Below are 16,458 nucleotides of genomic sequence, written 5' to 3'. Positions count from 1 at the left end.
ACACAATTCTGAGAGGAAGTCAGGAGCACCACTCAGTGGAGCTCACAAAACTGGAGCCAGAGGTTGGATCATCAAGCAGCTAATCCATTGTGGAAAACCCCTGTGCTGTGCTGTGCTGCACGGGTCCCTCATCCTCAGGGATAGCTGGGGATGGCAGAGGCTGCATCCCACACATCTGGGTAGCCTCAGGTGATAGAGAGCACCCAGATGGGGAAGATCTAGCAGTCAAGGAGTGGAGAGAGAGAGAGGGCATCCCAGTGAAGGTGTGGGACTGAAGGTGTGGGAGTAGAATCTTCTGGAGAGGTTCAAATAACCAGTCTCATGTTCATGAGCTGGAGTCTGCTTGCAACAGTGATGTTGCTCTGAAAGAACAGGGAGCACACTGGGTGGTGGGACTGAGTTTGAAAGCTGTGGTAGCAGATGTGCCCCAGGCTTTCTCTCCTGCTCCAGACCTCCCCTACAGGACCTTGCTCAGAGCTGATTCAGTGGTGACCATGGTGAGAGAAAAGCCCCTGGCAGGTCAGCTTGCAGTTGATAAATCTCCTCCAGATAACCTTCAGAGCTGAATGAAAACCCTCTGAAAGTCTTAGTTCCATCCAAAAATTATTTTGGGGTGGCAACGGGAAAGTGAAACTGGAATGCATGAATGAAAGCAGTGGGGGGAAGGAGGGCGATGGAAACATTTTCAAGGCTTGGGTTTATTTTGGAAGAGGACCTGGAGTAATTGGAAGAAGTGACTTGCTAGGTTTTCAGGAGTGTAGGTAAAATTGTCTGGCCAACTTTTAGGCTCTTTTCCCTCCTTTATTTGGGCCTTGTTTGAAGGAAGCACTCTGGAATGCCGCAGGCTCTGTGTGCCCAGTCCCCTGGGGCCTGCTGTGCTTTGCTGACAGTCAGCAAGCAGATAAGCATCACTGCAGTGCTGGCAGCCACAGTGTAGCCCTGGGACTCACACCTCCTTCTCTCATCTGAGCCGATGAGAGTGATGCCGAGGCCATCTCTCTTCCCCCTGGCTCAGAGTGCTGGTTGAAACTTGCAGTTAATTTCTCCAGCAGAGATAAAATAGCTGTTGTTATATCCAAGAGGTGGAGGGAGGAGGGATTTGCAGAAGGGAAAGATTTCATGAAGTGACAAAGGGCGCAGCACTTCAGGCTTCACTTGGGCACCATTGAGTCCAGTTAGAGCTGAACTGGGGCTCCACACAACCTTGGCAGCCCATGGCATATTAGTGCAGGTCACTGCAGGTCACACCTGCTGATCGGCGCTGGCCTGATTGTGGTGCACAAGATCAGCCCTGCAGGCCCCAGGGCAGCACTGCAGTCTGGGACAGCTTGTATGGATAAAACAGGAGTATCCCTGGTTTTCCAAACCAGGCTTTAAGCCTTCATATGAATGACAGCTGCAAGGAAGAAAGAAATGTTTTCTGTGCCTGATTCTAGGTGGCAAAGTTGCCATCCTGCCAGAAAGCCCTGCCCCAGCCCCTCTCCTGGGTAGAGGTGCTGTATGTAAAAGGCACAGCTGCAGTGGGCTCTGGTGGGGCTGAGTGATTCTACCAGGGAGTTGTACATGGTGCTGAGGGCTGGTTCTGTAACAGCTAGAGGCTTGAAAAGTCAGGAGCTCTTCATGGAGCTCACAGGGGCAACTGAAGTGCAGGGCTGGAGCACGGCTGATGAGCAGAGGTAGAGCTTTGTAACTCCCAGAACTCATCTGTATGCATTGAAAATCAGGGCATCAAACACAGCAGCAAGCCTGACCTGATAGACATGATATTTGAAAACAAAACAGAAAAATTAGATGAGGGGTGCAGCAAAAAAACTCCACCTGTTCCAGTGTCCCTGTGGCCAGGGGTGTGGGATTGCCTGTGTCTCGGGAATGCAGTGGGCAAGGGTGGCTCATTGCCCTGTTGCCTCCATCGGTGCCATGGGTGAGGTCAGTCCTCGGCCTTGTGGCAGCACGTGTGGGAAGCTGGGCCTCAGCATGTGGAGCTTGTGGACAGTGACCTTGCACGGGGTCGGGCTGGGCATCCCCCAGGAATTTGCAGCTGCTTTCTGAAGACAGCCCCATTCATTTTCCTTCGCCAGGGCCTCTCTGCAGATACTCCCCAAAGGCAATGGCGGGCAGGAGGGAGGGAAGGAGGGAAAGAGGAGGATAGCTGCCTGTTGGAAAAGCATATGCAGAGCAGGCATGGGAGCTCTGGTCCCAGGGGCAGAGGCCATGTGAGGAGGGGAGAGAAGGAAAACGCAGGTGGTGTTTTGTGAGCCATCAGAGCTGTGGCATGAGGACTGTGAGATGGGCCCAGGGTGGGGGAGATGTGCTGGGGCGGGCATCAGTAGGCTGGAGTCCGTGGGGCTGTGCCTGTCTCAGCAGGGTGGGAGGAATCTGGTGATGACAGCACCAGTGCCCAGACTCCTGTGCTGCTGGCTGGACGGGGAGTGAGAGCCGTAGCCCTAGGCTGCTCTCACAGCTGAGGGGGCAACAGTGGAAGGTGCGTGCCCCCAGGCTGGAGGACCCTATTCCTGCTTATTCCCCTTCCTTCCCTTTCCTCTTTCACTCTTCCCTATGGCAGGGAGAACTTTTACCTTGGGGCCATCATTTCACTTACTATTGCTTCTTCTCCTGATTTATTTATGGTCTCCCATTCATTTAATCAGCTCTGTCTCGCCTGCCTCGTTGCTTGGCCCCCAGCCCTGGGACTCAGCTGGTTTCCCTCCCCAGTGACAGCAGCACAGTTGGCTGCAGGGCTGCACCCCAGTTCACCCCATTGCGCCTCGGAGCCGGCTGCAGATGGACATAAGCAATGGCCTTTGGTTGCACTCCCTCCTAAACAAAAAAAGAGGGGGGGAAAAGCCCTCTTGTCCCAGCATGGCTGGGATTGGCAGTGCTCAGTCTGTCTGTCCGCAGCACCTCCCGGACAATGGCTGGGAGATGAGGACTTGCTTCGCTGTGGTCAGGCGTGTCTTTTAAGGACAAGAACATGGGCTGGCACGCTGGGTGCTGCCATATGAGAAGGAAAACCCAGCCAGTGAGAGGGGATGTGGTTTCTCCCAGCTGCCGTGGTTGTTAGACTCCGGTGCAAATTGCATGTTAGATGTGGGGCCTGGCTGCCGCTGGCTGCACAGCTGAAGGGGCAAGTGCTGCATATCCCCCTGGCATGGATCCTATCCTCCAGCCCTCCCTGCTGGGGGGAACATGCATGGTCCCCCCACAACTCAGGGGCAGCTTGTTTGAACCCCCCAGGACGAAGCTGGTTGTCCCAGCTTGGCACTGTGCCCTCTGTTTTGCTGTGCTGAGGCCAAATGCAACAGGATGTGTGGGGGAGCTTGTCCCATGCACAGGGGGGGACTGGGGTGACCCTGACCACTCCTCACCAGCTCTGGCTGACCCATTGGCCCTAAAGGATGGCTCTACATGCCCGTACCAGTGGTGAGCAGGGCAGTTGAGATCGCCCGTGGCCAAAATCCACTGGCAAGTAAACCAGTCTTGTTCTCTGTGGGGAAGCAGGAATTTAGGAGAGTATTTTGGCAGGAAACTCATACACTTGGCATATGAGAAAGTAGTTTGTCCCAGTTCTGCTATTTTCCCCCTCTCCCCTGCCAGCTTCACTCTGCTTCTCCAAAGGCACCTGGTTCTTGCCCCCCCAGCCACCCCAGGATCCCTTCCTTTCCTCTGTTCTTTCCCCCTTTGTCCACAGTTTCACCCCTTGTCCCTCACTTCTGGGCTGAGGGGAAGCCAGGAAGAGCTGCAGCTCCCTACTGTGGGGCTGCACCACCCACAGCTGTGAGATGTGGGCTGAGCCACCATCTGGGGGGCTGCCTGGGAGAGGCCCCCATGTCTACCCAGCCCACAGTCATCCCAGGGGGTGCCCTGGCACAGGGTCATCATTTTCCATCTTCAAGATGGCTCTGCTATGCCAGGACCTTGGGTCTGCTCTTTTTCCAGGCTTTTGGGCCCCTTCTTTCCTCAGAGTATGTGTGCACGTACACGTGCTCGTGTAAGTGTGTGTGTGCGGATCCCTGCCAGCATTGCTGGAGCCTATGCCTTGGCTCCAAAATCTTAATTTGGCTGTGATGAATCCAGACCACCAAGGCGCACATTAATTTTCCCGATGCTCGTTTATATTTTGTTGATCAGCGAAACATGCGCAATGTGGGCAGGCAGACCCTGGGCTTTCACCACTTCTCCACCTCTTTCCATTTCTGTGGCTCTCACTATTTTATTCCTTGATCAAATGTAAAAAGCAAAGAGGAGAAAATATCCATCATCGTTCCTTGCCCCAGCAGTAACTTTCGTTGGAGGAGGAGCGTGAGGCACTGCCAGCTTTTCACAAGTTAAGAGTTAACTTTCATCTGGCTTTAATATCCAGTGGAAACCTGGCTCCCCTCCTCAGCTTGTCTTAAAGGATTAATCACATTTCTGAAGTTCACCCCTATCCCTTCTTTTTATTATTTTTTTTAATTGAACAATGCCAAGAAATTCCAGAAGTATTAAGCATGTTCATTGCAAATCATTTTTATGACATTGCAAAACCTCCCCTTTTCTTTTCAACCTCCTCCCCTTGCCTCAGATCTGGGCCCGGGACCGCTGGCTCCCCCAGCAGCTGCCCGACAGCCCCTCCGCACCGCGCTCGGGGAGGCTTTCTCGATGCCTTGCCAAGAGAGCTGGTTTTTATTTAAACTCCATAAAGGATCTTGCTTTAATCAGAAAGTCTGCTTGAGAAATTTCATGTCACTTTTCCATGACTGTGGGTGGGAGAAGCTTGGAGCCAGAGTTGTCTTTTGCTCTTGGAACGCTGCTGCATTTCCCAGAGAACAAGCCCCACATTTTTCTGCTGGCTGGGGCTGCCAAGGGAGGCAGCCTGCTGCCCGCCCGCCGCCAGCCCTCCTGCTGCCCCCTGGCCCCCAAACTGCCCGAGGTCACGGGTGCCACGTTCTGGGATGGGTTTCTGGGGCCGAGGGAGCTGTCGACAGCACGTGACTGTGCTGTGGCTGCAGAATGCAGCACACTGCATTAGAGTGGGGTTTTGCAAAGGAAGTGTGGTCTGATCCAGAATTAGTGGCATGCCATTCAGGAGATCTGTTAGCCCTTGGTCCTGGGAAGAGGCACCAACCTGAGCCTTGATATGACAGTGTGACCTGTCACCTGTGACAACAACCAACTGCGGGATGTGACGTTTTCACTAGGGGTGAAAACACCTGGGCTGGTGTACAGCATTGTAAAAATGCACGAGGGGCTTTTTTCCTGGCACAAAACCTTCTCCATCACAGCACATGTGTCTGAGACAAACTTCAAGCTTGCAGTGCGTCGGCAAGATTTGCCATCACACCCAGAGGGAATGGAAACCAGTTTTCTCTCTGAAAAATTTGGTGGGTCCCGGTTGGCATGCTCCCTGCCCTTCCAGATCTGTGGGGTTTTGCTGCAGTCCTCTCCTCCTGCTTTAAAAAAACCAGGGAAAAGAAAACAAAAAGTTAGGTACCCCTTCTTCTTAGTTCCTGTGCTTTGAGTCCTGCTACCCACATCAGCCCAGCCAGGATGGGAACTCCCATCACAGCATGGGCAGAGGGATGTGGTGGGACAGGGTTTTCACAGCTGCTTTAGGGAAGGAGCAGCTGTGCCATGTAGAGGAGGAGCTGGTTTTCCTTGCAAGTCCCTGTTCTTTTAGCTGGAGCTTGGGCACACATGTGGTTAACCAACTTCCAGCTGCAAGATATTTGATTGGAGCAAGAGTGCCTGGAGCAGAGACGCTGATTTCTCAGGTGTGGGAGGAGCTCAGGGAGCATCACACACTTCCTCCCACCTGGCTTCTGTACACCCTTGAAGCAGGCTGGGCTCCCTGAGTTATGACTACAAAGTCAGCTTCTCAGTAGCAGGACAGCAGCCATGTGTGAAATAGCAGGTGGCAAAAGGACCATTTTTGGCTGCCCTTCAGTACTGCAGTAAGTTGGCTTATATTTTACTCTCAGGCCAGGATTTTTCACACCCAGTTTCCCAGCCCTGGAGCAGGCGATTTCTCCAGAAGCTGTGTTTTAAGTTACTCATTTTGTAGGAAAAAGGAGGTGGGGAAAATCGTGAAAGGAAGCCAGTTTCCCTAGCTGCTGGGGTCAGAGCGGTCCTCTGCCGGCACCACGAGGAAAGAGCTCCGAGTTCATGGGGAGAGCATGAGCTGACGCTGAGATGTTTAGCCAGCCACTGAGATGCCTTGTTTTCTGCTCTCTTTGCAGATCTCAAAGATTTCAAGTTTGATGGCCAGCACGTGATCGAGGTGGATGAAGGGAACACAGCTGTGATTGCCTGCGACCTGCCTGAAAGTCACCCCAAGGCTCAGGTCCGCTACAGTGTGAAGCAGGAGTGGCTGGAGGCCTCCCGAGGTGAGCGCACAGGGTCTGTCCCAAGAGGTTCTGCCACAGGATCCTCAGTTTCACCCTTCTTACCAGCAATAGCTAGTAGCTATCTCTACCTGCTGCCTCCTTGTCCCTTTGCCACCTGTCTGAACACAAGTTACTTCAGGGTCCCTGGCATGGTCTCCCTGATGTCCATGCTGCCTGGGACATCATGGTTTTTTCTTTCCCTGTTGTCCACCTTTTCTTCAGGACACTGCATGTGTTCCAGGAGGCTGGACAGGAGCATATCTTGTGACCATGTGCCACTTTCTCTTCTCTGTCTCCAGACAACTATCTTATTATGCCATCTGGAAACCTTCAGATTGTTAATGCCAGCCAGGAGGATGAGGGGACTTACAAATGTGCTGCCTACAACCCCGTGACACAGGAAGTGAAAACTTCAGTCTCCAGTGAGAGGCTTCGTGTGAGACGTAAGCCATTCTCCCCTCACTGCACATCTCCAGCTCTGGGGGCACTGAAGAGTGCTATCTGGTGCAGCTGGTTTTCTGTGTGAACCATTATCAGTTGCTGAGAAAACTCCTTTCCAGCAGCAGAAGGCCCCAGGGTCTGCTCCTGGAGTATGTGTATGAAGCCCTGGGGTTGCCATGCTTCCTTAGGATTTGTTCTTGGTGGTGGGTGGGCAAAGGCCCTTAGCCCTTTGGCAAGGTGGCTTTGCGGTGTGCACAGAACCCTTACAGAACATCCCTCTGGTCCTGCATTGCCATTTACCCGTTCCAGCAGGAAAACTGTGTGCCCTACCATTATCCCTACTTACCCACTGCACAGGGTGCTCTCCCACCATCCACCTTCCTTCCCACGCACCTCCTTCTTCCATCTCTCCTCCCCAGGCTCCACAGCGGAAGCAGCCCGGATAATTTACCCTCCTGAGGCTCAGACTATCATTGTCACCAAGGGCCAGAGCCTGATTCTGGAGTGTGTGGCCAGCGGGATCCCCCCGCCGCGGGTCACCTGGGCCAAGGATGGCTCTGGTGTCTCCGCCTACAACAAGACGCGCTTCCTGCTCAGCAACCTCCTGATCGACCCCACAAGCGAGGAGGACTCGGGCACCTACAGCTGCATGGCTGACAATGGCGTTGGGGAGGCTGGGGCTGCGTTCATCTTCTACAACGTGCAGGTGTTTGGTGAGTGCTGCTGGAGCCTTTGTTTCAGGAAGGGCTTGGACATTTCATCTTCTTCTAGGGGAAGATACTGGGACTGAAGCACTCTTCCTCTCTCTGGACAAACCACAATGTAATGCAAACCCCTGCTTGTGGTTCCAGTTTCCGGGAGACCAGACTAATTCTTTCTTGAGGGCAGTAGTTCCTCCTTCTCGGCTCCCACCATGGGCTGGAGATGACGGATCCTCCTTTCCTCTGCAGAAGCTCTTATCCTGTCATTTGTGGCACTGCTTTTGTTCTAATACTTTCTAGTGGAAGCCTGGTTGCTTTTTAGACATATTTGACATTGGCATAAGGAAGACACTCGAGTGTCTTTGTTTTGTTCTGTTTTTTGTTCTGTTGTAGGGAAGGTCCCTGTGGAGTAGAAAACAAGGCATACAAAGCTCAGATATTTCTACCACACGTAACTTCCCAGTCTCACAATTTTTAGGGAGATTAAGCCCATGTTTCACGGATTGCATTTCATTAGGTGCCAGTGTGGTGTTGTGGCACAAGCACAATCTTTGCAGAGTAGCATTTCAGCTCAGAAAAATGGGACTTTTAGATGTCTGATGTCATGTGAGAGGGCAGATGGCCTTGGGCTACCTCCCTTTGCAGTTTATGTGGATGCTGAAGGGGAGGGGCATTGAAGCAGACCCATGTGGACCCCCACAAAGGAAGTGGGACTTCAGGGTAGGAAAGGATCCATCACTCTGCTCTCATCCCTGCCAGAGAGGAAAGTGCAAAGCCATGACCGTGCCGTACTCCCAGCCAAGTGGCACTCAACAGTCTATGTTTGTTCCTCACACAGAACCCCCGGAGGTCACCATGGAACTATCCCAGCAGATCATTCCCTGGGGCCAGAGTGCCAAGTTCACGTGCAAGGTGCGAGGGAACCCGCAGCCCTCGGTGATGTGGCTGCGCAACGCGGTGCCGCTGTCGGGCAGCCACCGGCTGCGGCTGTCGCGCCGGGCGCTGCGGCTGCTCCGTGTGGGGCCCGAGGACGAGGGCATCTACCAGTGCATGGCCGAGAACGAGGTGGGCAGCGCCCAAGCCATGGTGCAGCTGAGGACAGCCGGCCCGGGTAAGCCCCTCTCCCCACATTGTGGCCATTCAGTAACAGCCTAACAGACAGGACAAGGACAGGGGAAGCAGGGGAAGAAAGTCGGGGTGTTGCCCCTGCTTCCTATTTAACCTGCACTGCTAGTGCTGCTCTGCCTGAGGTCTCCATATCTTCCTGTGGGAACACGTGACACCAGTTTTGCTTCTAAGGGCAGGGCCATGAGTGCACATTTGGGTGATCTCTACACAAGAGACAAAAGACATCTGGGTGTAGTGCCTCACCCCATGGCTTAGCTCTGCCTCTAAACTTGCACTGAGCAAGAGCTTAAAAACTGAACTCACCTGGGGTAGGAGAGGTACCACCTGATTCCTTGGACCCTGTTGAACTTACACATGGTAAGAGGGGACTGCAGAGAGACAGGGGAGCCCTGTGGTTTATAGCAGGGGAAGGAGGGGTTGTTGCCAATACCTTTTTGAGTGGTACAGCAGGCAGCACCGCACAAAGTGCTCACAGCTCTGCCCTAACCACAGACTGGGATGGGCATTTACCCTGCTGTGACACCTTGTCTTCCAGGAGCTCCACTCAACCCTGGGCGAGATGCCCAGCTGGACTCAGCTCAACCTCCAACACCACCTTCCAGGGACAGCGCCTTAAAGCTGCCCTTGGATACAGCTGGACTGCCAAAGCCTGGGACAACCCTTCTAGCAGCATCTCCACAGTGTGTAGCCAACAAAGAGCTGGTGACTCCAGCTGAAGCCCCCATCATCCTCAGTTCTCCACGGACATCCAAGACAGACAGCTACGACCTGGTGTGGAGACCCCGGCCTGACAGCAGAGCCCCCATCCTCTATTACGTGGTGAAGCATCGCAAGGTATCACTATTTTGCCCTGCTCCCATCTTCCCTCTGCACCATGCCATGGGCAGGGTGGTGGCCTCACCACGTGTTTCATGCTCCGTGGGCAGGGGCACCCATTGCTCACTGGTGGCACTGGTTAGTGGGACCTCCTGAGCTGCAGCCTCAGCCTGTTGAGGTGTGATGGATACAGGCTGTGACAGGAGGTTTGCTGAGGAAGAGCTCAGTGGCAGTGCCTGCCAGCCTAAGTATGCAGAAGGCACATGCACACACTTCCCAGTAGCTTCCATGTCCAAGTCCCAGTTGTGTGCTTGCATAGGTAGGAAGCCCTGAGGGCAGGTTGCACAATGACTTGCTCTGGAATGCTTTTGTCTTGGCACAAGCCACGGGAACACCTCTGCCTTGAACAGGCTGCAGGACACAGAGCAGCAGCCTCTCCACTGCATGTGCATGCCCTGCTCAGCAGCACCAAAGTGCCCATGCTCAGTGAGTGTGAGCAGCCAGCAGAGAACTGTCATAGCCATGCTAATCCTCTGGGAAGGTCCTTATCCCCCAGATTTATTCCTGAAGCTGGAAGGCAGTGCACTATGGAGTGCCTTGCTAGCAGGTGGCACAGTGTGAGCACATAGTGCACGGCCAAGTCCTGCTGGAGCCCAAGGGCTCCTCCCTCTGGGATGCTTCACGGCACCATGGGCACAGTGCAGGCACAGCTGTAGCCCAGCAGGTTTCTTTAAATGGTGAAGCATTGTTGAGGGAAAAATTCTGGTTTTGAGTTCTAAAGTATCTCTTTCCATTTTGCTGGGGATAAGTGGGAAAAAGAGGCTTGAGATTTTTTGTCTGCTGCTTTTCTTTCCTTTAAGTAGGCAGGGAGTTGCAGTAGAGAGGCAGGTTTTGCCTCAAACCCCAGAGGGTTTGAGTATTTCCAAAAACATGCCAGATCGCATGTTTGGGATTTCCACCCACTGCAAGGCAGTTTTTTCATGTACATGTGAATATATGTATCTGTCTTCCTGGAATTGTGTGCTTTTGTGAAAATATAGTGTAAGAGAACACTGTTACAATCCTTGATTTCTTTCTAAAAACAATTAGGATGAGGATTTCAGCTAACCATCTCTTTAAAGAGCCCTTTGAAACAAAGGGAGAAGATGCTGGACAGGAACACAATAGGGCAAGCTTAAATAAAAAACAAAGATGCCAAAAGTATCCCCATACTATTGGCTCTGGTTGTCTGCCAAGGAGAGATTTATTCTCCAGTGGTGTATCATGTAACTACCAATTCTGCTTGCAATCTTAACTTGCAGCCTTGGAGTTTGTCCACATTTGATTTGTTTTTCAGCGCTTCACCTGGAAGAGGCAGTGGGGCAGTGAAGGTTGCCATGGGTCACTACAGTTTGCAGTAATATGTTTTCAGTGTAGTCCAAATTCTCAGCTGGAGACTCTTTTCTTGGGATGCTTAAGGATTGTGTGGAAGAGAATTAGTCCCAGTAACCCTTAAACTTGTTTTAAGAGAGTCCCTTTCTATCCAAGATCCTTAGGATCAAGTTATATAATGATCTGGTTTTGACATTTCTGACTGGAAAAGCATGTGTGTGGAGAGGGAAGGAATCAATTTAGTGACAAAAGAAAAGACTCTTTGTGTAGAAGACGGCTGTAAAGAAAGTTAGACTTACTGACAGGAGACCTACATTTGTACTGGGCAAGGTTCTGCTTCTTCTCTAGAAAATGTCTGTGAATGTCTCTTTTTACCCTGTTCCTACACTGCCTCAAACTCTGAGCAGCCTGCAAGCTCAGATGCCATGCAGCCCTTATTTTTGTTTCTTAAGAATTTCTCTTTCTCTTTCCTGGATATTAGCAGTCTTTAGGGCTCCCCTCCTTGGCCTCACAATTTTGCAGGCTCAGTAATAAAAATAAAACGAGGCAGGCATTAATCAGTCAGTGTCAAACGCTTGGGGAAGATGAATGATACAGCAGAGTCTTGGCATTTCCGTTCTGTTGCGTTGCCTGCATTACTAATTCTCCTTTTGGCACCAGGTCACTTCAGTGTCCTGCCTATTTGCCTGCAAAAATATTATCTTTGCAGCTGGGGAGAAGGAGGAAGGTTCCACCTTCCCTCCCCCTCTGCATGGGGCATCAGGGTATCACAAAAGAAAACACCCTGTGTTTCCAAGCTTTTCTGAGGGCTATAGCCGTGCACAGTCTCTTCCCTGCAGAAACCTTTGCTCTAGCCTTATGGTTCTTCATTTCAGCCCCAAAGTGCCAGGGGTGGGGCTGGATAAAACTCATTGAAACAAGGTTGTGTCTGGGTACCTCGTCCCACAGAAATGGCCAGTATCTAAATGAGCAGCTCAGCAGCTGGGCTGCAGGAGAGATTTGGCTCCTAGAGCAGCTCAGTCCTGTGGCTAATGCTGCATTTTGGGGGCTGTGCCTGCTCTGGAGATTTACACATATAGAGGGGTGGTGGTATCAAAGGGAACCAGAGGATAGAACAGGGCTGACTGAACCCTGGGGTCAAGAAAACACTCTGGGGTTGGGTGAGTTGTCGTGCTTATACCTGAATTGCTTTGCAAAATCAGGCTGGAAACATCTCCTTCCTTTGCTGAGAAGGAAGGGTAGGTAAATGTGGTTGGTACACAACTTACTAATAAAGTTTCAGAGCTCAGTGCCCACAAGAAGCCCAGCCTGCGTCAAGCTCTGCAACACCTGCACTGGTCTCTCAGCAGGTCACCAATGCCTCGGACAGCTGGGCTGTGAGGGATGTCCCAGCCTCGCAGCACCGCCTGACCCTCACCAGGCTGGACCCTGGGAGCCTCTACGAGGTGGAGATGGCTGCTCACAACTGTGCTGGCGAGGGACAGACAGCCATGGTGACCTTCCGCACCGGTAAAGGACAGACCTTCCCTGGGTTCCCGTTTGCTCTGAGTCAGGGGAGGGGCCCTCTGAGACATCCTGTCCCAGCCCTGAGGCACAAAGCACCAGCCTTTGGGCAATGGGAGTGTTTCTGCTCTGGAAACCCATCTGTCCTCAGCTTAGAGCAACTGTCAGAAGGGAAAGTGGAGGGTAGGATGGGGAAAATTCCAATCCATCCTCCAACTTATTCCTAGGTTAGAATAAGTCCCTTCTTCCCTTGGTGTCTCAGTTGAACACCTGCAGAACTGTAGAAAATGTGTCTAACATAAATGTCAAGAGATTGTTTAATCCATCCTCTGCCTGGAGACAGAAATCTAGCAACATTTCAAGAAAGCCAATTAAAAGTTGTAGAAAATTAAATTTGAGGGGGATTATTAACAAATCTGCCCCTTTAGCTTTCGTTCCTGCCAGCAGGCTGAGTGCTTTGAGCCCCTAGGGCTGTTGGAGTCCAGGAAGTACTTACCTCCACATCCTGTCTGGGTATATCTTTTTTCCTCATCACAGCAAAAGTTAATTCTGAGTGCATCTCTCTGTTACTGATGCCACCTCTCCCTTCTGCATAGGCCGGCGCCCAAAACCAGAGATTGTTGCCAGCAAAGAGCAGCAGATCCAGAGGGATGACCCAGGCACAAGCACGCAGAGCAGTAACCAGGCCGACAACAGCCGTCTGTCCCGTAAGGCCCTCTCTGAACTGGCACTGGGGAGGGTGAGGGGTGCTGGGTCTCTTGTGGTTTGCAGTGGCCAGGCCATGCTGGGGTTGAAGTCTCCACTGGGTAAATCAAGACTGCAGTGCTGGATGGGTGGTTTCTAGCTCTGACAAGGCGAGGTCCTTCTTGGACACCCCTGCTACTGGCCTTGGGAGACAGTGAGTCCTGGAGAGCAGGCAAATCCCACTGCCTGGCCCCACCTTTAGTGCGAGGACGTCTCAGCAACTCTGCCTTTTTCTGAGTTCCACACAGAGGGTTTAGAAAGCCCTGTCTTGGAATCTGTGAATGTGTGAGGCACAGGAGCAACAAACTGCACTGCACCAGTGGGTGCTGATGGAGTGTGAGGGAGGAACGGGGACCAAGTTCCATCCTGCATGTCCTGGCATCCTCCTCTCTCAGCCAAGCCCTAGCTAGGGCCAATTAGTTCCTGTTCTACAGGTGCAGAGTGCTCCATTTGGGTATCTTGCTGCACTGGAGAAACATCAGATCCTTACTGGTCAATCTAATTTGTTGTTTCCCACCTTGTCTCTATCATGACTATTGCCTTTATCATTTCTGTGAAATTCTCTCCTTCAATCCTAATCCTGTGAGGTCCCATCCTTCAGTATCCTCCATACTCATTTATTTGTTGTCTTTATTTTCATATCCATAGCTCCATTCATCTCTTTTCCCCCCATCTTTTGATTGTTTTCCTATCAAATTGCATTTCCACAGTTCAGAACTTTTCCTTATTTCCTTCTCAGCTGTTCCTTCTCAATCTCTTCTATTTCTATCTCCTACACTTGGTTGTCCCCAGCATCAATCTCCCCCTGCTCGCTGCTTCCACATCACCCAGGCTTTTTGCTCCCTCTCCAGCCCTGCATCCACCCCTCACACTGCTTTCCCTCCCATGACGGGTGATCACGGCTCAAACCTTGTGTCATCCTACTTGAGCCAGGAGTGGAAAAGGAGCAAGATGCAAGCAGGAGTAAAAGGTGCTTGTGGGCACAAGCCTGAGGGTTTGGGGGTGCCAGCTCTAATGAAGAACATTCAGGAGTTGCAGAGCATGTGGCTGGGTGCAGTGCAGGTAGTCCTTCACTGCATACTGCTGAGCCATAGGATCCTCCAGACAGGGTGAGAAGAATATGTTTCACGTCCTGATGTCCTTCTGGGTCCCTTGCAGCTCCAGAAGCACCGGACCGTCCAACCATCTCCATGGCCTCAGAGACATCTGTGTACGTGACCTGGATCCCCCGTGGGAATGGCGGGTTCCCCATCCAGTCTTTCCGCGTGGAGTATAAGAAATTGAAAAAGTTGGGAGACTGGGTCCTGGCCACCAGTGACATTCCTCCCTCTCGCCTCTCTGTGGAAATCCCAGGCCTGGAGAAAGGTAGGCAGGTGTTCTCCTCCCTGCTTCCTGGAGGTCTGTAGGAAGGCTGCAGGGTCCCTGTAGGATGGTTAACGATCTGTCACGTCCTGCTCAGCCCTGGCATGCATGAGCAAAACAAAGCTTCCCTGACTCCTGCCCTAGGTGCATGGGGAAAAAGCTGCAGATGCTTCTCCAATTTCTCCAGCTGCAGAGACCAGGATAGGTTTGACCTCCCTCAGGGAGGCTTAGGCATGTTTTTCTCAATTACAGGATACAGTTACTAAAGGCATTTGCTTTTGCCTTTTACAAGACAGAACAGAACTTTCCTTAGTCACAGGCAAGACAGATGGGCACACAAATCCCATTGCACTTCACATGAGAAAAGATTTCATCACGGAGCTGGACAGCTTAAAAGGGGAACATAACTACCCCAAACTAAAGATCAGTAAAATGATGTTTGAGTAAAAATTACGTAGGGTTTGAGTTTTGAACTGATATTTATGTACTTAATTCCCATGAAGTAGAGGAAGAAGACGTTTCCATACCTGCTTTCAGGCCAGGATATCCTTTCAGGCATTTCTTAACCCCCTGCACACCTTCCAAAACTGCTATCTGATCTTTGGACCATCCAGACAGGAATTGGGGAAGGTAAATAAAAGCAGGCTCCATCTAGAACATGGTTGAAATGTGGCCATTCAGTGTTTGTACTTCCACAGTAAATTTGCTGTAGGCTCTCTGCTTTCTGGAGATGTAGCCTCTCTTCACAGTCAGGGCCATGCTGACAGTAGAAATTTTGGAAAACTCCAGTCCCTGCAACCGTTTCATTTCCTATTTTCCCCCGTAGGCACATCCTATAAATTCCGTGTCCGGGCACTGAACATCCTGGGAGAGAGCGAGCCCAGCGCAGCGTCTCGGCCGTATGTGGTGTCTGGGTACAGTAACCGCGTCTACGAGCGCCCCGTGGCCGGGCCCTACATCACCTTCACAGACGCCATCAACGAGACCACCATCATGCTCAAGTGGATGGTAAGGCTCGTGGGGGTGGGGAGCACTGCAGGGGCAAGAACCAGGTGTGTGGGTGCTCCTTGCCCAGCTTACACGTCCTCCAGGTTACCACGCTGGTGCTTGTCACCAGCACAAATGGATCTGGGATCCAATAGCTGTCTCTGCCAAAGGAGGACTGGCCTTGGAACGCATAGAAGGGCGGGAAGTCACAGAACCTAGGGAACTCTTTCCATCTGAATCCACATTGTACAGGAAGATTTCAATGGATAACTGTGGGGTCTCGACCATTTTGTTCAATAAGCACAGTTGAACAATGCATGGGGTGGCTGCTTGCTCCATTAGCACCTCCTCTCTCCTAGTATTTTCCAGCAGATATGTCCTTCGCTCTCATTTGCTGGGTAACAATCCTAAATGTTGATAATCATTTACAGCAGACCACTGCAGAGGATTTTTAGGAGTGGGTAGGATCTTTTGGATAACAAGACCATATCTGAGTGTTTTCAACAGCTTAGAGCTTATTCAGAAGGATGCACTGCTTTCCTCTCCTAGCTGCTTCTAGCCAGAAATTGCCACAAGGCAGGATGGGCACTGCTGTTCATTTAAACTCAAACAGTAGCTGATAAAGTACTGGGTGAAAGACAGCAAGAACACACTGAGCTGGGACAGTACTGCCCTGGGTATGGGGGAGGAAGAGAGCTGTCTTCAGAAACACAAAGCTCCTGCAGTGACCATTTCATGGCAAGACTCAGTTTGTCTGGAAGCCATGAGCCTACTGAAGTCAAGTTGATGGTGTGCTTGCTCATGCCCAGCTGAGTCACTGTTGTTCAGGATTTTTTTTCTCTTGAATCACTGTCTGAGGCTGCTTAGAGGGAGCAGAGCACTGGCTGCCTGGAGTGACAGGCCCAGATTCACAGCTTGTCTGTTACCTGAGAGAAGCAAAGCTTGAAAGTAGCAAGTAGCACTGGGCTTTTGTAGGGAAGCCCTCATTGTGCAAACCAATGGCAACACAAGGAAAGTCCCTCTGCTAAGTTATCTTCCTGTCC

The 16,458-nt window shown here is 51.7% G+C and overlaps 1 protein-coding gene across 2 annotated transcripts in view; it reads left to right on the top strand.

The window, feature by feature from the left end:
- BOC (BOC cell adhesion associated, oncogene regulated) overlaps window positions 1-16,458 on the top strand; it is a 54,239-nt gene that overhangs the window by 33,312 nt on the left and 4,469 nt on the right. Inside the window, exons 4-12 of one of the 2 annotated variants that reach the window (XM_030961359.1) lie at window positions 6,216-6,362; window positions 6,662-6,805; window positions 7,223-7,516; window positions 8,343-8,615; window positions 9,168-9,466; window positions 12,169-12,328; window positions 12,919-13,029; window positions 14,225-14,431; window positions 15,255-15,436. In XM_030961359.1, the coding sequence (XP_030817219.1) occupies window positions 6,216-6,362; window positions 6,662-6,805; window positions 7,223-7,516; window positions 8,343-8,615; window positions 9,168-9,466; window positions 12,169-12,328; window positions 12,919-13,029; window positions 14,225-14,431; window positions 15,255-15,436 (1,817 nt within the window). Of the gene's footprint in view, window positions 1-6,215; window positions 6,363-6,661; window positions 6,806-7,222; window positions 7,517-8,342; window positions 8,616-9,167; window positions 9,467-12,165; window positions 12,329-12,918; window positions 13,030-14,224; window positions 14,432-15,254; window positions 15,437-16,458 lie in introns of both variants that reach the window. The other variant, XM_030961350.1, reaches the window with a different exon arrangement.

This window comes from Camarhynchus parvulus, chromosome 1 (genome assembly GCF_901933205.1).
Source record: "Camarhynchus parvulus chromosome 1, STF_HiC, whole genome shotgun sequence".
NCBI classification, from domain to species: domain Eukaryota; kingdom Metazoa; phylum Chordata; class Aves; order Passeriformes; family Thraupidae; genus Camarhynchus; species Camarhynchus parvulus.
Note: the sequence above shows the minus strand (reverse complement) of the source record. Positions and strands in the feature narration are given on the sequence as shown.